The sequence below is a fragment of the Solanum lycopersicum genome, chromosome 1 (assembly GCF_036512215.1).
Source record: "Solanum lycopersicum chromosome 1, SLM_r2.1".
NCBI classification, from domain to species: domain Eukaryota; kingdom Viridiplantae; phylum Streptophyta; class Magnoliopsida; order Solanales; family Solanaceae; genus Solanum; species Solanum lycopersicum.
This window is the reverse complement of record NC_090800.1, coordinates 73,366,055-73,389,101: the sequence shown is the minus strand read 5'-3', so window position 1 is coordinate 73,389,101 and position 23,047 is coordinate 73,366,055. Positions and strand designations below refer to the sequence as shown.

Genomic DNA, 23,047 nt, shown 5'->3' with positions numbered 1-23,047 from the left:
GGATAGTGTATAAAAACACACACCAAAACAGACAGTTCGGTCATTTATGGATGAACTATAAATACCATCTTTTAACACCCGCATAACTCCAAATCCATCCAAAATAATTACACAACAAGAACAGAATTTTTTTACATTGATAACATCAAAAATAATTGGATGTGCATAGACAAGAAAAGCATTATATGACAAGCAGAAGAAAATTGAACATCAGCAGCAATACGACCATTACAATGCTAATGGTGAAAGGTACATCAAAAGTTTCACCTTCTAAGATGCCTCAGGATATTATACAAATTCTCTCGTATCTCACTAACCACTAGTGTTTTCTTGGCCTGCAAAAGCTATCTAATAACTAAAACATACAAGATTATTTTCTTGTGACAAGTATTGCAGTAATCGTTGGTACCCCATATAATTTACCTTCTAAATGCCGTAGTACCAAATATTAATGATTGTACAGTCTACAAGAAATAAGAATTTCTTGTATGTATAATAACATATGCTACAAGAGAAAACTTGTATGTGTTTTCATACTTCTTACTCAAAACAGAGGAAACTCGCCCACTTTGTATTCATCAAAATTTGTGATACAATAAGGTAAAAACCTTAGTTTCCATCCTTCATGTCATCAGGTGCGAAAAAATCAAACATTTGCATTCCCCTCCCAGCGACTACAATCTGATAATGGTTCCTGAATAAGACATGCAGGCGATCTTATTTTAAAGCAAGGGGAAAGATAGGTGGAGGTTGGTTTGCAGAAAGTGAAAAATGGAAGATTAAATAAGAAAACCAACAGTCAAGCATGAAAGAAAGGATTACCCACCTTCCACAGACCCGAGCATCCAATGCCTCGGGCTCTGGTACACTAACAACCATATGTTTGTGCTCAGTTAATTTGCCTCGCTCTTCAAGATGCCAACACCTGATGCGCTGATCAAGACCAGTAGAAAATACCCAACGACCATCTGTCCAAACACCTGCAAAGAACAAGACTAACATCAGTTCCAAGTCCACTATGTGCAATTGATATTGTATCTTTGTCATTTGACCAAAAAAAATAAAAATTCTGATAGTAATCAATGGGTAATGAGCATATAGATGGAGAAAATGATAGGAGGGCAACTTCTTGTAACAATTGGTGTCTTGTGAATGTGCGCAATGCATAACGAACAGGAGAGAGAATAACTATAGACAGGGTTTAGAAATACAAGTACTTTCTCATTTTACACAAAATTCTGTTAAATACCACAAAAACAAAACTTACTTTTCAAGTTTTTTTATTTGGTTCAGATTTGTGTTGTCTTTATTTGGAGACTCCAGTAGTTTGTTACATTAGGTCCAAAAGGATAAGTTGCATCAGAATTTATGATGGAATGAGGTAAGGCATGGAAAAGGTAAGGAGGGGCTGTTTTTGCATGACAGATTTTTTTGCAATTGATCTTTCTCAGTGTTATCCTTCATAGTCAAGGGAGCCCTTTTTTGCTTGTCAAACAGTATCCCTTTCTTGGTATATGCTGATCTAGTAAGGATGAATTCACTGAAATACCTTCACCCCGTTTTGGCAGCTATTTCTATCATCATTTCCATAACTACTATAAGTTCAGTAGTATCACTAACCATCTCCCATGTCCAGAAATTAGGCCTAGCGCCAACTTCATAAGTTTTAGCTCTCTGCAATCTCAAGTCAATTCATGTATAACCAGCTAGAAATCAGAGTGCAAAGTCTTCATTACTAGCACCAATCACATCTTTAGCCATAGTTAACAGGAGCCTCGGTACAACAGCCTCGTTGATCTATTTTTCTTTTTAGCAGGATCTCTTTACCCTGGGTTTAATTCTTTTATGGATGGGAGAGCGAAAAGTGCTGGTGGAATTTCAGTAAGCCAAAAAAAAGTAGGCCTTCAATGGGTTGGAAAGAATAAGTTGTCCATTACAATAGTTCAAAAATGAGGTTGATTTAATAATTTAAAAAAAAAAAAAGTAAAGTAGCTCAAACATTTGGATAGATACAACAAATGATCCTAAGGGAAGCAGCAAGTGAAAAATGTACATAAGGTTGGATAGGGCCAGAAAGAGCTTCAAGTATTTTCCCCAATTACATCTCTTTTACAATCATTATCTCTGCTTTCTTGTTTCATAGAATTGATGTTGGTAAAAAATGAAATACAGGACTTTGGAGAACACAGAAAATACTTTATGAGAGTATTCATTTTGTTAAGAAAAATATTGACATAATTTTGTCAGTACTCATTTAAATAGGTATAAGCATAAATATAGATTTCTATTGGCTCTATAGAGCCAAATAAGCTTACAAACTATTTCTCTTTAAAAGTTCAATAAATACATACAACATTAACTAATTCAAAATGGGTGAATGAAGCCAAATTGTTGGATCACATTTGAATGGTTTTACTTTTAAAACTGACACAGGAATCTCAAAAGGAAACAGCTGGTAGAAACTTGACACCGAAGGCAGCAAGATGTGTGAAATCAGATTTGACACACAGGGTGCAGACTCTCTATGGAAAGATATGATAGAAAAATAAACTCGCGCTTGTGTACAAGTTGGACACCCAATCATTGAAGCAAGAATTAAGGACATGATTTTTTTAGCGAACCTTCAGGATAAAGGCCAAATCTGGGTTTACACTCCCTCTTCTATAGTTATATAATGTTTTCAGGACCATAGCACCTATCTACCATGAACTATGTTGCTCGGACTATTCAACAATGTCAGTGTGGGTACATGCTGGATTCTTAAAAAGTAGTGTATAATCTGACATGGGTGTGGCATCAAAAGCGAAGAGTCCGTGCAACTTAGACCGTGCAAGATAAACAGCTAGCACTTTCTAGTGCAGATAAAGAACTCAATGAAAATTCACGACCCAAAACAAAAAGAAGATGAAAGACAAGTATGCATATTTCATGAAAAATAAATCTGAACGTATACCTTTAACGGCAGAGCTGTGAGCTGAGGTGATATTATCATGCAACATAAATTTAATATGATGATTTCCCACTTGATAATTATGAACATCACCACCTATATTCTGTGATGTGCTGGTGCTATTTTGCTCCAAAGTCGAATTTTCAGAACTCTGCCTCATTGATGTCGGAGAGAAATCTAAACTAAGACAGTTAAGTGACTGGTCATCACCCCCACTCAGAATATAAAATGTAAACTTCCGATCAGAAACTTCAGGACCATCTATGTCTGAAACATGAAGACAGTTAACCCCTGATTGGTGAACATCTTTGAAGATATGCAGGGGACATGCTTTCTGTAATACTTCCTTAATCCTAGTGGGGGTATCTGGAGAAAATACATGTGTGTTTTCTACCGAACGGGAAATCCCTTGCAAAGCATGATGTTGCACATTTTTGCCGGTTCCTGTGACAGTTGCACAAAAACCATTATCTGGCTTTTCCCTTGAGAAAGGAACTTCTGACAATTGTTCATCACTTGTTGTTTTATTAGAAACTTGACTGCCCAAGAATCTCCATTGTCGTCCACCTTGGCTTCCTCTACCCGTACGCGGCCTTTTCTGACTGTCTAGACCTTTACCGATCTGAAGTGCTGATAATTGCTGCATAAATTTATCAACATGATCAGTAAGATCCCAAAAGGCAATACTTCCATCAGTAGATCCGCTAATAATAATATACCGACTTCCAAACTGAATAGTGCCTGCAAAATCAAGATTTCAATCAGATTAATGGCACGAAAGAAAGATATATGAAACAGAGGAATTTTCACCAACCTCTAATCACACAAAAAGGAACAAAAACTGTATGAGTTCTCTACAAGAATATTAATGCAATTAAACATCTGTAACTCCTTAAGTAGTACCAAGTAAAGACCTGTAACTCCTTAAGTAGTACTCCCTCTGTCCCAGTTTAAGTGTCTCGACTGGATATGGAGTTTAAGAAATAAAGGAAGACTTTTGAATTTTATGGTATTGAATTAAAGGTGTGTACTACTTTAAATGTTGTGGTCTTAAACTTGCCAGGTAGAATACTGGAATTGAAAAATTAACTGGATAGAGAAAGAGTCACCGTTTGGGGACAGGCCAAAAAGGAAAGTAAGACACTTTAATTGGAACAGAGGAAGTAGCAACATAAAGACCACAACCTGAAAATACTAACTAGAAGCTTTTTTTGTCACCCATAAAGGAAGAAGTAATTTGTTCCTATAAAGAAGAAGAACCATTCCAACAGTTCCGTTTGACAACATAAAGTAAAATTAGTTGCAGTTGTGCCGAAAATACCAGTAGAGGTCTCATCAAAATCCCTGAACACAGTATATTTGAAGTGTCAATATACTACTATGTCTAAAGAACACAGAATTGACATAAAAACTTACTGGTCTCTTGCAAAATTTCCCCATGTTGCTAATTTGTAAATTCAATTCCTTTGAGAAGACTCCATATTGAAAGATTTTTTTTTGCTTTTTTAGCTTTTTAATAAAGGATAACAGTGTATTCCACTCATCAGCACCAAATTGGTACTTGTAATCAAAAACCAAAACATGTACAATTACAGGGAGCATTGTTTTTTACAAGGAGTCAAAAGAATCTACCATTGATTTGCATCATCTATATAGTTCTCTACACCAGAATTGAAAAAACAAAAAACAGTTCAGCTTTTTTGCTTTACCAGAATGTTTAATTTAATATTGTAAGTGTAATTCCAAGCACATTTTTTTTCATAAGTTTATTCACGTTAGTATTTCAGGAAAATATCTTTGTATTTTAATACATTGAATTGCATATTTTTCTCAGACATAAATCACACAGCACCAATGTTTTTTGTTTTTCAAATTTCTAGATGAGAAATTTCCTCTCCTCTCCTCTCCTTTTGGTAGAACATATCGAGAATATAACCTGTATCGGTATTAAAATGCAGTATAATATGTTTTCATGTTTCTGCAGAACCTGTGGTCATGATCGCTCTAAAGGAAGTTAAAATTGCTTTTCCTGGTGCCTTAAAACCTCTGTGGCCCTACCTACTATCTCGTCTGCTCGCATCTCTCTCTCTCTATTTTATTTTATGAAAAGGTAGAAAAGTTCATCACTATATCTAGTTCTCAAGCAGAAAACGCCACAAAACTTAAGCATGTCTTCTAAATAGCCATTTCATACAGAGGGTGTCTCTCTTTCTTGCTTGGTACCCGTGGCATGTGCCTTGGTCTCACATGTGGATCCACGTACATGTCTTCACTCCCATCTTAATTATGTGATACACCTTATTTCTCTAATTTTTTTTAGCTCTATTATCTTGTCCACCATGACCAAATGCATGTATGATGAACCCCATTCACAAAGTAATAGCTTCTCTCTTTTATACCAGAAACCCCCCCCCCCAAAAAAAAAAAAAAAAATCTTTTCTCGCTGGTACTACATATAAGTTGCTTCATTACCTCCCTCAGATCTTCAGTGTGTGATGAGTCAAAGATCAAATATAGAGGAAAAGCGCGCTCATCTAAGAGTTGAAGGTTTGAAGATAAACTAAAATAACACATCACAAAGACAAAAATAAACAAATAAAAGTATAGAAGGTATGATCAACAATACCAGCCCATCTTATATCTTACTCCCTCTGTGCCATTTTATGAGACGTGTCTTTCTAGTCTGTTCGAAAATGACAATTTACTATACCTCGCAACAATTTAACTTTAGACTTACACTTATTTTATCACCACTAAAATGTCTCGGCATGTTTAAGAACTTTCTTTCTTGAACTTGCTTAGTCAAACACCTTCACATAGATTTTTTTTTTTTTTTGAGAATGGTAATGTCACCTTCACATAGAATTAAAGGGAGGGAGACCATAAAAGCATCCCCTTTGACGAGTGCATTCGGGTTACTTCAGAAAGGTAGGTATACACTATACAGTGCTTCTACAAGCTATCCAAAACAAAAATATAGACAACCCTAAGCTCTCATCCATCAAAAGGTGAAGGAAAAGGCAGCTGGTAGTGAGGACAGCGCTTACTTAATCAGTATAGCCAATTCAGTTACTTTAACAGATCATAAGCATGGGTGTTTGCCACTCTCCCAGCCTGTGGTGGTGAAGGCCAAGCTCATGTAAAATTTGGAACATGTTTTTTTTCTATTTTGTCATAAATGAACCACACCCCTCTCAATTAACGATGCTTATGAGAGTTGGATTCTATGGGAATTGACAAAGCCATCAAGATGATCTGGATCATGATCCCTGATCGTATATTTTGGTGTATCTTGTAGAAAGGAATAGGAGATGTTTTGATGGGAAGTCAACTTCATTAGGTATTCTGAAGGCAAGGTGCTTTGTCAATCTGTTTAGTTGGTCCAGTTTGTACCTACTTCTAATGCAGAGCAATTTTAGGACTTTATTAGCTCACTGGTTCTAGCTTATATAGTTTGTACAGTCAGCCAGTGAATTTTTGTAAGCTACAATGCCACATCTTGTAATTTTTGCATCTTCTTGATGCCTCTATTAATACCACTTCATAAATAATAAAAAAGACACTGAGAAGAAGATCAAGAAGGCTAGTGAAGCCATTGTGCTCACGTCTAGCTTTGATTATATAAGCAGCTTTTATGTTTTATGTAACTTCCTAGTTTGAATTAATCAATGGAGAATTTGAATGTGACTACGATCGTTGTTGAAATGCCTTTGGGAACATTACTATGCTTAAGAAGCAATCATAACCTATAGATCATACAGAGACAAAATTTGAAAAGAGTTGATAATCAACTAAAACCTAAGTAATAAAACAACCTTGAACTGGGGGACATGTAGGAACAACTATATGTCGCAAAGCAAGCACCGGTGATGACAAAGGAGTCAACAAAGCAACATCAAACCTGAAATAGTTATTGGAAAACAAGCAACCGGGTCAGAAACAAGAGAACAAGCATGTTCTCTGCATAACGAGAATACAAGGCATTGTTATTAGGACATGATGAGATAATGCATGTAAATACCAGAGTCGATAGGGTAATAAAAGAGCTCGTAGTGTAACTGTGGCGTCTGAACATGCAACAACTACGAAACAGACTGAACACCTGCAGATGATATAAACAGGAGGCAATTTGATCATATTCACCTACTTTTACAGAAAATGATAGTGATCACTGTTGATTTACTGACCTGATGCCTGCAACCTGAACAAGAAAAGCAGTAACTGCGAGATATCTCCAATCATTTTCAAATATATCTGGAAGGCATGATTCTGAATAGCTTCTCTTGTCTTCTGAGGAAAATGATCCGCCGTTTTCGACTGTTTCTCTAACTTTTTTGATTTGTTGTTTTCCATTATTTCTTTCTCTGGTTGGCATATCAGTAGAAAGCCACTGAAAAGATGCAGATAATGATGAACCGTGAAAATGTAAATCATTTTTAATATGGCACTCCGTGCCAAGGGTTCCTTCTTCCCTTATTCTCATCTTATTTTTTTGTTTCCAAGCAGTTACTACCCTTTTTGCACCTACTGATATTAGTAAAGAACAATCCTCTGGGTCCTCTAAGAACCATTTTTCACTGTTAACACTCTCATGCACGTCACTTGCATCCAGCACCATTCTATGTAGCCTTGAGACAAAGAATATAGATCTCACAGCTGATCCACCAACATGTTCACCAAGCAGCTTGGAAGTTGACCAATTTTCAGTTTCTGAAGCATACCTGAGACATCAGCAAAAATAACTTATTTGCCATAGAACTTCTAAAAGTCAAAAGCAAAGAAATGTGCAGATATCAAGATCAATAGAAGGAAGCCCAGACAGGTACTAGGTAGGGAAATAGTTTAAACAAAAAAAATTTAAAAATTGTTGCCCAGGATGAAATAGATGTATGGCATCATACCTTGTCAATCTCACAGTTCCATCTTCACAACCTGTTGCAACCCAAATCATCTCAGAAAAAGTGTCCTGCTTTTCATTTAGACTGCACAATGAATCTCGAGAGATAAAACATATGGTATGTATCTCCCTGCCATGGAATTGCAGATGAAAATTTTTGGGATACATCACCCTCTCATTAGTGGTCACCCAGTGTCTATGAACATAAATGACTCCATCCTGCAAAGAAAGAGCTATAGAGTGGTCAGGATATCAATCCAGTGATTAGAAGAATTATTATTTTGAGGACAGCTATAACTACTTATACAAGTCGTGCATTTTTACTTCCCTAAGCATTCGGATTAAACCTGCTTTTGCCAGTATGATCACTTCATATACTTTAAAAATCCATCGTGGAACAGGAAACCGATAGATTTGGAAAAGATTATACCTTGACATATGCAAGGCAATTTTTCATCTCTGGTACATCACCAAGAAAATAAGAATGAGGGCGCCTCCATCCACCACAAGTTACTTGCAAAACCTATTCCAGCATATGTAGATCTTCATGATGTGGAAGAGAGGAAGAAAAGGAGCAAAATATTGACCGAGTAGGAAAGAGAGACAACACCTTTGTCTCAGAAATTAAATTCCATATGATAAAGTCTGATGAAGAAAATCCTATCGCACAGCTGCCACTAGGTAAATCATCTTGTTGGTCAGCATTAGTGAAGACAGATCGTATTGTACTTAGCTCTTTCACTTGCTTGATTCCAATGAATTCCAAGTTATGATGACTTCTATCATGTTCAAAGTAGCATATGCACCCATCTCCTCCGGTCTGAAGAAAATAGAGAACAAAAGAAAAAGTCAATGCACTGGACAACAAAACCACATGTTCTTGCCTTAAGTACTTACAGGCCATGAATCCAAGAAATTCCTATTAATGGCATATTTATATGTAAGAATTTGAATGCATGTTCTCTTACATATTAGAAACTGAAAAAAAAAGTCTTCTTTCTTTTTTCCTCCTCTTTTGGTAGACAAAGATAAGTCCTAGACAAATATTGAATTATAATACTACAGAAATATCACAAGAAACAGATTGTGTCCTTCTCTCCACAGAGTTTATTTATTTTTGTTTGAGCCTATCCCCATTCAACTTTACTTTCTACCTTATTTTATGTTGAAGTAGATTTTTATGATCTAATATAGACTTCTATGATGGCAATTCTGAACATTTATGAGGGACAAAAAGATGATAAAGTAATTAATCACAAGGAATAACGTGATTATTTTCTTTTTCGTCCCTTTTATTGGAGAAAGGGAATAACTTGATAAGTTCTTTTCATCATTTTTGCGCACCACTACGTTAATAAGTTTCTAAGGGATAAATAAAGAAACTCCAATGGAAAACGCATCTGGTACAACTTGTAAAATTTATTTTAAACATTTATTTGTTTATTATCTTTAAATTAAACTTAGGCTTCTCCACTCCTAAATGTTTTAACTCCATAAAAATTGAATTCGACAATACTTCTCAGCGCATGTGAAAAGTTGCCATTTAAAACTTCATTAGACATGGAAAACTCTTAAATTTCTTGGGAAACTATCAGCATGTTTTTTGTTTTCTTCTTTTTCTTCTTCTTTCAATTCCTCTCTATTTATTTCATTATTTATTAGGGTAATGATATTGACACCAAATACAGAATAATTTTCAACTTCTGATTTTCTCTTCATTTCTAGCCGGTGTCTCTTCTTTGAATGTACTCTGAATAAAAATATCACAAAACAAGAATTAAATGTTAATTTAAATCATATATTATTGCCTACATTCTGGCTTTGGCTTTCCACGTTCAACTAAAATAAAGAACAAAAGGTACATAGATGCAATAAAAAATATTTTTCTTCTAAATATGCAATAAAATTTTGAAAAATATCATGGTTTTCATTGTTAGGTGTCTTCTTAAAGCCTTTGTTACTCTATGGACACCTTATTGGTATTTTTCCTAGACTTTTTTGCAGTTTAGTTCAATAATTAGTCACACTTTGAGTATTCCATTATCATGAATTTTTTAAATCAGGAATTATTATATACTGTTTTGAAGATCAAGGGACTAATCAAAATTAACTTCTTCAATTAAAAATTGTTCTTATTTTTTAGCAGTAAACTAACAAATGCAATGCATCTGCATATTGTAGAATCTGTCTGAAAAGATTATTTATGCGTTTTTTTTCTTGACAACAAAGAAATCCATGAGGCTAGTGGCTCACAGTTCTAAACTCTGTACATGATAGTCCTTCCCCAGCCCAGCGGCCCTTCTCCACAATTGCTCTTATCACTAGATAAAAGCCACGAGAACAATAGTTTATACTTTTTTATAGTATTATTTCTTATCATGACCTTTTCTCTGATCTATCTTTGCATGGAATAGGAGAAGATTGGAATTTACTAGAAATGCAGTGTGAAGAGTCTTTGAAGAAGCACAAGGAGAAAGCTCACTTAATGCTAACTTTTCAATCTCTTAATCTAACATATAAAAAATTAATCAGGGGAACATACTCTCTGATATGTAATTAGAGACTTTGAAGTGTACTGTGTACTTCTGGCCAATGTTATAACGCAGGAATTCTCTCTGTAACACTTAAAAGTAACGACTGAAAGATATCTTTTGAGGTTAATAAAGGTCAACCTTTTGCATATTTTTTCTTTGGTACAGATTTTTGTCATTACTTCAAGTCTTTAACTAAGTTCAGATTTAGTTTTTGAAAGCTTTTTCATATAAATCAGCAAAAATGGCCTGAAAATGAAATATCAAAGATCCTTAACTCAACAAATCAGAAAGAGAGAAAAAATAGATCACCTCAAACCCAAGCATCAATTTGATTAATGTCATAACTATAAAACTGAATAAGCATCCATTCAGGTCTTACCGAATGAATTTCAAGTTGTGTAGGACTAAAACTAGCAATGGAGATGCTGCACACAGTTGATATTCCATGAGCTCCTCTGAAGTTGTTGAGGGGAGTTATATATATTTCTGAAGCTGTAGACATGCTAAATAGAATGTCTCTTTGCAATGGAAATAACAAAAGATTACCACGAATGTCACCACACACTAGAACCTACAAAAAGGAAATAGATTAAGAATTTTGAAACTTACTTGAGTAATAGATATTTCATAGTGATCCGTTGTTCAAACTTGAAACAGACAAAGTCGAGATATATTATTGTCTTGCAAAGCTAGAAAAGGAGATATAACATATTGGAAGCAACTCTCTCTTATGTAGGAACATATGGGAACCCTGGGACTCAATATGTATGGAGGAACTTCATCTTAAGAATCACATAGCAGAGTAATTCAAGAATTATTTGGGACGATATACCTTGTTCAGTATATATATACTACTTTATGAATACAAATTTATTGTCGAAGACATGTGCAACGAAGTAAAGAAGCCATATGCACAGTTCCTAGCTTACTCTGTCCCGATTTGCTAGTCTTTTTTTTACTTTGCAGGAATACTAAGATAAGAGTTGATAATATGATTTTTTTAAATATTTATTGAGAAACCTGTGGGTCAAACATTGACCTTCATGACATAGAATATAGAATAAAAGAAAAAATTTTATTAAGAATAGAAGAAGTCCTGTAAGACTTCTGCTGGTATTTAAAATGCATTAAAGCTTTTCATATTTCATTTAAGGAAAATGAACAATATTTTGGAAAAATCCACAAGGGAAGTAAGATAGGCATCCGCGAAAGAGGGAGTAATACCCAAAAAACGTTAGAAGTCATAGAGAGGAAAATGAAGTCTGAAGTCGTAGAGAAAAAAAACAAATTTGAAGTCACAGAGAGAGAAAGAGAGAAGGAACAAATGGCTAAATTTCATAATACATAAACTATAAAGTGTATTGACCTCATTCTCTACTGATGCATCCAAGCACATTATTCGCATCCCAAAGCAAGAGCGGAATTCCGCTATTAGGGATACACAACACCTTCTCATGACATCGTCAGAAACAGAGGGCAAAGGGTTGAACAGCCTCCATAATTTCAATGTGCCTCTAGGATCAGAAGTGAAGAGGAACCTACAGGATAAGGTCATCAGAGTATATGGCTTTCACCATATCAGATACGTAACTGATAAATTATCCCTGATTTATTCAACCAATAGATGCAGATTTTATTTTTAAAATGTGTTTGTAGGTGCGTGTGTGTGTGTGTGTGAGTCCATGACAATAGCATAATAATGGTATTATGCCAAAAGTAAACATGCAGTAGGCAACATAAAGTTATAAAATGTTCATCAATTTTCTATTTAAATATTATGAACATTCCTCAAATCATTATCACAGGCATCATCATAACTTACATTGGTCCCAAAGATTTGCACCAATAAGTTCCAAGTAGTTGCCTCTCTGGTTCAGCTGACCATGTAGAAGTGAGTTCAACTCTAGGATTCAAGACATCACCAACAACTTTGGCGATCATCATAGTGCCTTTACCATTGCCAACAGCAACCCAATTTTCAATATCTTTAGTAACATTAGAACAGTGTGACAACAAGTCCATGCAAACTATTGGTCCTTCTTCCCCAATATGAAGAAGTTCAGTCCATTTCACCTCCTTGGCATCATATAGTTTAGCATGGTACACATATCCATTGTTTGTGGCAACATAAAGAGAATCTTCCCTAGAAAAATGCAAGCATCTTACATATTCACTTTTGCTGCATGAAATTTGATAAACCTAAATCAGTGAATAGGCACCACATGCATAAGTGTGAACAAGTAAGTTATCCAGAACTAAGATAGGATGCCTTGCATGAGATATATAGGGAAATTTCCTGAATATTGAAAATAGAACTTGCTTTTTAATAAGTACCCCTGAAAAAAATATAATACATCAGGCCAAAAGCTTTTTTTATAACAATGGTTTCCGATCAACATGCACGCACCTCGACTATTTCACTGGATACTTGCCTCCTTCCACCAGAACAAGAATCAGATACCCTTCCCACCATGTTTTAAGGAGATTGGAAGAAATCGCCTAACTTTTGGTCTCTAATCGGATTTGAACTTTACAAACTCAAGGTTTAGTAATTTAACATAATCCTTAACTTTTACCCCTCCCATACACAACTCTAGGGATAAACAAGATGCATTTAAGTTTCTAGTTGCTATATACCTGTTCATGAGGCCAACATGCTCTCTAAAATTTGGAATATAAAGAGCAAATTCCTCCTTTTTGACAGTTGAGTCTTGTACTTCCACAATACCTCCAGCTGATCCATTAGAAAATGATGCTTGCAGCCGGTGTACTTTTATTGAAGAATCAAACCCCGCAGTCACAAGGAGTGCAGCATCAGGATCATACAGACAGCGCCAGATCCCTCTCCCGCTGTAACAATAAAACATGATAATAGTAACTATATTATAAAACCAGTGTATTACATTTTTATTAATTTTTTTGACAAAGATAATGTGGTATTCATCAGCATTAAGGATATGCTGGAGGTCTCCTATGAAACCAGTGTATTATAAGCGGTACAGTGCAAGAAAATCATTAACACAATAGAACATAAAGTCACATTATGAAATAAAAAATGAGAAATAATAATTTAATTGGTACTATAACGTAATTAAAAAGTCACTTCCATTCTAAACCTTTGCTTACACTTACACATGCTCTTTGATTCTTGTAAGTTGTGTGCCATCCATTCCCCATACACGACATGTGCAATCCTCGCCAGCAGTTATGATTAACTAAGCAGAGTCCCACATATAGACAGAGAAAGCCAAATACTTAGAAGCAATCCTCGCATGTCCCACATTGGAAGGAAAGAATGCACAAAATCTTAATGAACTATCACATGTTACAGTTCTACCAAAAAAAAGTTACCACATAGAATCATCAAAACATAAAAGATCCACCTCATGAATATCCCAGAACTGTCTGACGAAGGAAAACTACTTCTAGCATTAAAAAAAATCAGTGGTTGCGCTCTCGACTTCCTAAAATACCCTATGAGTTACATTGTCTTCATTATTGATGTGAAAATAGAAGATTTTGGCTTGCAATGACAGGGCTTTACATGTGATTACAGGAAGGCTTTTGGTTTATTTCATGCATGTTAGATTATTCCCCAAGTATTACAATAAATTCGAATATTGGAAATATAGAAGTATTTGTATTCATACAGATATTCTTGTGAGATCAGAAAATGCAGCAGCTCTAGACAATCACAGCATTGTGGACTTGTCAAGCTAAATAAAAAGTGATTTCATTTTAGAGAATAAGTTTGATCAAAGCACGAGCAATCTTCTTCTCTTCTCTTTATACAAGCTTATCCATCTATCCACATCATAAATTCCCCATTTTGAGAAGAGAAGACCATCAGTTCTAAAGGAACTGGGACACTGGATAAGTTTTTGAGCCGACTAGCTATATTCTCCTGAGTCCTGTCAACCCCAGCCATAACAATAATTTAGGATATTTTATACAGCTTTTGTTATAAGGTTGCAAAGTTACTTTGAACATCTGCTACTGCATGCATATTCCCCTAGATGTGTGAGACTGTGAGTGAATTACAAAGTACTTTAATGAACATGGAACTTACAGAGTCGAATATACAGCAGTCCCAAATTCTAGCACTGTGACCAAATAAAACTGAGTCGTCAACCACGTGGTTGGGACCATCAGCACCAAGCGTCCATATACGAGCACTGCACTAACAAAAAAGAAGAATAAACCACCTAAATCGCTGACTAAATGCTTCTATGGTTCAATATAAACATAGGTATTAATAACAAAAATATGAACCTGCGATCATCAGATACAGATACTAGTTTAAATCCATCAGCTGACCATGCAAGGCGGAAAATTGAGCCTTCATGTCCAATTAGTTTACATATATTTATGGCTTCATATTGCTGATAAGGAAGCTGGAGACCCTCGTAAGTGGTCAAAATCAAATTAGGATTTCCAATAACATCAGGACCAGCTTTACGACCCACTTTCCAAACAAGAACCTACCAAACCAAGATCAAGAAAAATAAGCGCCTGTTAAAAGACATATGCAGATATCAATGAGCACAAAAAAAGGTGTTACCACATTAAACAGAGCCAATTTACAAAATGATTAGGTGATCATTTTATCCTAATAGAGCACCCAAGGGTGTGGCCTAGTGGTCAATAATGTGGGTTGAGAATCATGAGGTCTTGGGTTCATATCACAAATCACAGTATCTGCCCTAACCTTGGTGGATAGAATTACCTGGTACCAGATGTTGGTGGGAGGTGGCAAAAATCCTGTGAAATTGGTCAAGTTGTGAAAGTTGTTTTGGAGACCACGGTTATAAAAAAAATTTGTTCTGATGGAAACTGTAATCAAAAGAGACTCATACAAGAAATGGTCTCTTTGTATGTGCTGTACGAAAAGGAGGGTGAATGATTATTTTTTCACAGAACCAGAAGTTAAAATAGAGCATATCTACAGTAATTAAACCAAGTTCAAGCCAAAACTGTAGAAAAAAATCATAAAATCTGTTTATAGTGTGCAAAAATATCCAAAAGGAAAGTTTTTCAGCCAAATAGTCTAAGAAGTGCAACAGAAACTTCTAGAGTGCAACCCCCACGGCTTTGTTCAAGAGGCAAAGGTTGAGGGACTTGTGAATTGAGTCACAGGCTCGAGCCTGCACCAGCAAACTAAGTGTTGTATTTAAGTGGAGAAGAGTAGAGGGACGACCCATTATCACCGAGTTTCAAAGGGTAGCAGTTGGTCCTAAAGTTAGCCCAAGACTGATTTATCGATCATCAAAAAATAAAAATCTAACCAGTGTGTTCAACTTTTCTGAGACCAAAACAATTTTAACCGTGTGTCTTATGAGTGAGGGAATAAGTCAAAAAACTGGAATCGTGGAAATGTACTAAGAAAATATTTTAGGACAATCACATGTAGACAAAAAATATACATTCAAGTGAAGTGAACAAGTGGAGACAAGACAAACGAAATATTACAGAACTGTGGTGCCTAAATGCAAACAATTCAAATATCAAGGCTTTTCTTCTACGCGGATGGCATGAGATATGAAAATGTGCTAAACAGAATTAAGACAAAAATTGTTGAATTAGAGGAGGATAATGGCAGTGATATGGAATAAAATGGTACCTAAGAAAGTAAATGCAATTTCATAGTATAGATGTGAGATCAATGATGTTATATTATATATGAGAGAATGTTTGATTGGTAAGGCCCAATATATCCACGAAGGGAATGTCATGGGATTAAAAATGTAAAGATGGAAGCGTGGTCATACAAGATTGGTCAAGATTAGCAAAAATTGAGGGTGCCAATAGTGCTATGGCCATCTCTAAGTAAATTTCCATATGCACTAATCGACCCATAAGTATGATATTAAGATCATTGGAGGTGATAAAAACAGAAGTGGTGCAATAGCATGCATAAGGACTAAATGAGAACTGGTCGCCTGAAATTACATAGAAATATCCCACGTAAGGCCTTAATATGCATTGGTCTGTAGGTGCAATTGTCAGATGAGTCATGAGTGACAAAAGGAGATGAGATTAACCTCAAATCACTTTTTCAATTTTTTGAATAACGGCAGTATCCAAGCAAGCTTGCATGCACCTTGACTATACTACCAAGTACTTGCAACCCCCCATCAACATGGATAGCGAGTAACTTTTTGTCCAGGAACGCTAGGAAAATTGGAAAAAAAAAAATCAAGGAATGTTGTTTGTCTCTACTGAGTTTCAATCAGTTTCCAGGTTTGCAGAAGGAGATATTAGGAGCAAGTAGGTAAACATCAGATCACTTGTGGGGAAATTATCTTGAAAAACCTATTATCTCCTAAATTTTCATATTTGAAAATATATATATATACACATATACACATACAGATACATACATACATACATATATATATGTGTGTGTGTGTGTGTGTGTGTGTATGAATATATATATATATATGCATGAATATATATATATATATATATATATATGTATGTATGTATGTATGTATGTATGTATATGGACATAATACAATAGAAGTAAAGGATATACATAAAGACGTCAACTAGTAAAGAATTTGTTGTAGCTGTTAAGATAACATTATGTCGGGTATTTGTTGAGAGTTCTTTTATTCTTGTATGTTTGTGTGGGAATAAGTTTGATTTAGAGAAAATCTAGTTTTAGAGAATCCCTTACTCACCTTTAAAGACAAAAAATTTGAAGTTGGAACAAATTAGGCCTAATTGGACAAATAATTCATCTTGCCCATCCCAACTACTTTAGCATCTGACACTATTTTGATTATATTTTTTAATTTATTTATAGATAGAATTAGGGTTAAAAATTATCAAAAGGTGATGGAAAAATTTCTTTAACACAAATGAACATATATGCAGTGTATCAAGATAATCCTATGCTTGGACAAAATACTGGAACAAGGGCAATATGATAAGATAGAGAGTGGGGAAAAGATATAACTAAATACTAGTACCTCATTTAAGATTGTACCAGATGCCACTCGGAGAGATCCAACATCGTCGCCCCAAATCCTCATGGAGTACAACAAACACTTCTCTAAAAATGAGATGAAGAGGAGAAGTTAAAAGCATGAACCCTGGCATCTATGGTTGAATTAAGTCTGCTAATTAACAATAGAAAAGCTAGCTCTATCTCTGCTATACATTGCTTTATCTGCAACAACCATTTAGTGCTCAAAAAATAAACAAAAATTGAAACTGGAAAGACGAATTGACAAACAAACCTGAGCATCTTACTGTGGAAAGCAGAGAACACCTCAACATATCCCAGATATGTACAGAATTGTCACTGCATCCTATAGCAAGACAATGACTACCTTTGTTTGAAGAAGTCGCACCATCCCACTACCACCACATGTTAAGTATCATGATAAGCATAAATCCCACAAAAAAATTAAGAAAACATCACAGGAGGCACCTATTTCATAATTAAGGAAAAAGTTACCTTCAAAAAGCTAACATCCAAAACCCAGTGGGTAAACTTTGGCAGCAAGACCACGAGACTTAACGTTAACTCGAAACATGTTTGTTGCTCAGTTTGAGAATTAGAAACCCTTTGAATTTGCAAGCTGAAAAGTTTAACTCTCCTCTCACCGTAGACTGCAATCTTAAAAGTAATATGTGTATCTGATAAGTGTTCATTAAATGCCTCCAACGAAACTCCATGCACACGAATTCCATCGAATACATCAAATGATTTTATCAATTTCCCAACCATCAAATCATAAACGAGAATTTGTGAACCAGTTCCTGTGCAGACATTAATTGTATACTTACAACCAATTCAGTAGAAAGATAGTATCAAAAGAATAACAAATTTCTGCATTTTGCAATGGCAATTACAAAAGCACGTGTCTTTGATTTCAGAATAAGGAAATAAACCAAGTGCGGGAAGTAAAGAGAACGAACCAGCTAGTAGAAAAGGAAGTGAAGAGAAGTCCGGCGGAAGGTGTAGAAAGCAGAGGGCAGAGATTTCGCCAAGGTACTGCCCTGTCTGGAGGCTACAGCGGCTTTGCTCCATGGTCGCTGCTGCGTCGCACTACTAGTCTAGCAGTCGCCAATGCCTCCCTGCGGCAGTGTTCAAATGCTAATGGCCAGTGGGCTAGTAGTATTTTTAAAAAGTGTCACATATAGCCACTTTTGGGAGTCCTATTTAGGTAATGACCAATAAATAAAAAATTGAAGTTTCACATATAGTCAAGATAATCATATAATATTGTTTTATATTTATATTTCTGCAATTGTATTTTATAGCTATAGTTTCATTCATTATGGAGATTGTATTTTGTATATTTAGTATGAAAATATATAAACATGATAGATATATTTAAATGGAGGTTGTAGTTTGTATATCCCGCATGCATATATTTTGCTTGCAAATAAATAAATAAAATACGTATATACAATTTTATAGTATAAATTACTTATATACACATTTTTATTTTTCATAATTTCTATTATTTCCTATCAATTTAAAATATTTTCAAAATCCCTAATTTTTCTTTCAAACCTCATTCTCCGAAAACATAATAAAGTTTTAAACGTTTTTCATTCTATTTTTACTGCTTATTTCACTCCCTCAATCTCTTCATATTTTCATTCACTCAATATGTTCCTATTTTCACTCTTCAATCTTTACTTTCTTTATTTTTTTAGTTTTTCAGATTTAATCTCTCTCATCTCATTTATTTTGATTCTTAAATTATCCTTTGTCAGTGTCATCATTGATCTGATACATCATGTCACAATAATTTTTTGTTTTATACAATGTATCATATTTATATTTAAGATGTTAATATATAACCCTAATGTTGTTGAATATTCTATTAATTTTATTATGTTCAATATTAATGTTGTTAATACATAAACACTACATAACGTATCATTTGCATGTATTAAGTTTTTTAATGTATCATCAGTGTTATTTGAAAAGCTATATAGAGAACAATAAATCAGGTGTGTGTTATGTATATGCACCTTTTAATGTTTGTTAAGTCCATTCAACTTAAAATGTGATGTATATGTACATATTATCCAATAATAATCTTGATTTATAAATTGTAATATCTATAAGTATCAAATCCAACAATAGGTATATGATACACATTCTTTATTTGAAAATCAATCTTATTTATTGTATAGTCTGCTCATGTAAAACTATTTATATACTTCAAACTAAAATTTGATTAAGACTCTAAAACGAATACAAAGAAATGTGAAGGAATGAATAATAATCTTGATTTATAAATCGTAATGTTCTATAAGTATCAAATCCAACAATAGGTATATGATACACATTCGTTATTTGAAAATCAATCTTATTTATTGTATAATCTGCACATGTAAAACTAATTATATACTTCAAACTAAAATTTGATTAAGACTCTAAAACGAATTCAAAGAAATGTGAAGAAACGAATAACCAAGACATAATTTGCTTAGAAACATCTTGTTTGAAAAAACAATTATGAGACTAGATTATATGTGATAGTTAACACATCTATTTTTATGTGAATTGGGAGTTGTTAATTCTCTAAATAAACTATATATTATAATAAAAATACAAAATGCTAATTTTATGATATAGATAATTTAATATTATTTTAAAATTTAGCTACTGATTTCTATATATATATTATAAACAACGCCTTCAATTGATACTAAGGTACTTTTTTTTTGGTTTCAATGTAAAAAGAAAGTGAATATTTTCATCCTTTTTGTTTTATTTTTTTGAAAATTTATTTTTTGCAAAAGAATTTAAAAAACAGTAAGTGAAGTTTGATTTGGCAAAAGTTAAAGTAACTATCACACAGTAATGTATCAATCTTAAAAAGAATATTTTATGGACAAACTTTACTTCTCCAGTGTATCAAATTGGATTACAGTACTTAGTAATGTATTAAATAGTTTAGTAAAAGTAATGTAGCATGAGTAATATATTGTTCTTGTCCACAATGTATCTCGTCTAGTTGAAATCTACCACAATTACGTATTTTTCGCAATCTTATTGTATCAGATACATTTCCAACTAGATCATGATAAAATCAATATATATATATATATATATATAAATGAGGACCATAGATGAGGTGATGTGGCACCTCTATATGGCCTTCATTTGCATTTAGTTTTTTTTATTTTTTTTTTAAAAAATAATTATTATATATCATAAAAAATTACTTAAAATTATTATAAATAAATATTTTATTAATGGTGGGTCATTTATAACAAAAACTCTTCATATTTTTTATTTATTTATCTCACTTATAATTAAAAGAGAACCATAATTTATTTATTTTTGACCTTTTTTAATTTAAATTAATTATTTTATTGTAAAAATATATTACTTCATTCATACAAATATACAAATAATTACTTTATTAATGTATGAACATTTATAATAATAAAAAAATTCTATATTTTTTTTCTATTTGTTTATCTCACTTCTAATCATGAAATCATATTATTATTTTTTTACATTTTAAGTATTTTTATTTTTATTTTTGAATTTATTCACTAGGAGTTACTACCCATGACTTGCCCTTCTTTAATTTTTACTTTTAATAATATTCATGACTCTCATAATTTTTATATTCATAACCTCCAATTTAAATTTATAAGTTTATGTGTCTTATGAAATTCCTTTATTTTGCCTATAAATTTATATTAGTTTAATGAAGATTCACTTTCACAATTATTCTTTCTTTTTTCATCATATAAGTTTGATTTGTAACAAAAAAAAAAAAGTACATGAAGGTAAGAAATTTCCTCTATTTTTGTCTATAAATTGGTATTTGATTTGTGAAGGAAACTAACATGTAACCAAAAAAAAAGTACATGAAGTTAATCAATATATCATTCTCAAGTTCTTATTTTTTCATTTCCTTTATTTTGTCTACATAGATTCATATTTATTTTCATGAAGGTTCACATACAAAGTTATAATTTTTCTTCTCCATAATACTTGTTTGTGAATTAGCTAACATGTACCAAAAAAAGTATATGAAGGTAAATATATTTCATTCTTAAGTCTTTCTTTTTATTTTTATGGACTTAGACATGCTTTCTTAATATATATTTTTATGTTTGTATTATAATTTATCAAGTAAGTATGATTAAAAAAAACTCTTTAATTCTTAACAATGTTTTGTCCGTATGAAATTACTTTTTTTAATAGTTAGTTTTTCATATATAATATAGTTTAATTATAATATTTGTTAGATTTCAAGAAATAATTATTATTTAGTATTGTAATTACTATTGAAAAGATAATATATAAATATATTAAATATGGGTTATATTTCGTTCTTTTTTTTTACATAATTATTTTTAATTCGTATATGCTTTTTTTTATTCAGTTGGTTGCATATATGAAGAGTTTGACATATGGATCAAAACATGATGACGGATCTGCAAGGAAAAAAAATTAAGCATAATTAGAGATTATTTTTTCACTTTAAAATTTATTAGCAACTTAATTACTTTTGCTAGAGTTTTTAAAGTTTTAATTTATGTAAATAATTTAGCTAAATGTATTATATTGTCAATACTAATCATTTGATCCTTTAGTATTCTATTTTCTCTTTGTTATGAAAAAAAAATATAATTATTTTATTTTAACAACAACAAAATTTATGATGATTAGTTTCACTTTTATTATAAATTATAAAAAGTAATTGAAAAATATATTATTATTTTCATGATGTCATTTTTTGCATATGTAACAATCTGTCGTCGTTCTTTTTGCTTTGAAATGTATTTATAATTTTTATGTAGTCACCAATTATTATATTTTCTCTGTTCATTTTTTTGTATTTTCACACCTTATTTTTATTTTTTTATTTTACAAATAAAATCAATACATAATTAGTAATACATTTAGTGGCTAATAAAATTATACATTTAAATTATTTATAACTCATGTCTCTTCATCTTACTTGTAAAGTTTAATATTAAATATGAATCATGACTTTATATGCTTCATTTTTCGAAAATCTTACAAGTATTTAAATAATGTTTAAAAAATTATAATAAGCAAATGTAATAATAAAATAAAAGAAAATAATTTTATTTTGACGAAATCAGAGTAAGATAGAGAAAATTAAAACATCTAAAATATTTTCAACCTAATACCAATATATTGTTGTTTCAACATATTATCCCTTATTCCATTTACTTCACCACGGTGAATATTTTGTTCTAATATATACAAATACAAAACAAATAAATATATTTTATATGTTTTTAAAAAGTCTATAATATCGCAGACGAGGAGAAATATAAATATTATCTATATATTCGATACTAACCTAAATATTATATATTTCATATTATTATCTTATAAATATTTCATATAATCGCGCGAAGCGCGAATAGTTTCACTAGTTAAATAATGTATATGAACCATATTGAGTGGTACCATCTTAAGAGTATTGAGACAAATTCAAACTTTCACAGGTACATTGATCACCATCATTACATAGTTTTTATGAAAATTAGAAATACAAGCAGAAGTCCAAAAACATTCAAAAAGACAACAAAAACAAATTGTTGTATTGAATGCAATTAGGTTTACAATTCTTGGCAACTTAGGCAAAAGACTCCACTCTTTGTTTTCTCTAATTAGCTCTACTCTCATTCTTCTGA

The 23,047-nt window shown here is 32.7% G+C and overlaps 1 protein-coding gene across 1 annotated transcript; it reads right to left on the bottom strand.

Moving 5' to 3' along the window:
- Positions 1-107: 107 nt before the first annotated feature.
- Positions 108-18,524, bottom strand: LOC101246276 (uncharacterized). The gene is made up of 20 exons (XM_004229246.5): positions 18,311-18,524; positions 17,847-18,151; positions 17,626-17,746; positions 17,356-17,438; positions 14,654-14,862; positions 14,451-14,556; positions 13,514-13,596; positions 13,019-13,231; positions 12,204-12,560; positions 11,748-11,919; positions 10,761-10,952; positions 8,458-8,667; positions 8,278-8,370; positions 7,852-8,066; positions 7,138-7,671; positions 6,972-7,052; positions 6,766-6,851; positions 2,954-3,691; positions 827-980; positions 108-694 (listed from the first exon to the last, which is right to left on the bottom strand). Exons 1-20 carry the CDS (start codon positions 18,420-18,422, stop codon positions 610-612), a joined length of 4,149 nt encoding a protein of 1,382 aa, XP_004229294.1. The 5' UTR covers positions 18,423-18,524; the 3' UTR covers positions 108-609.
- Between the last annotated feature and the right edge of the window lie 4,523 nt (positions 18,525-23,047).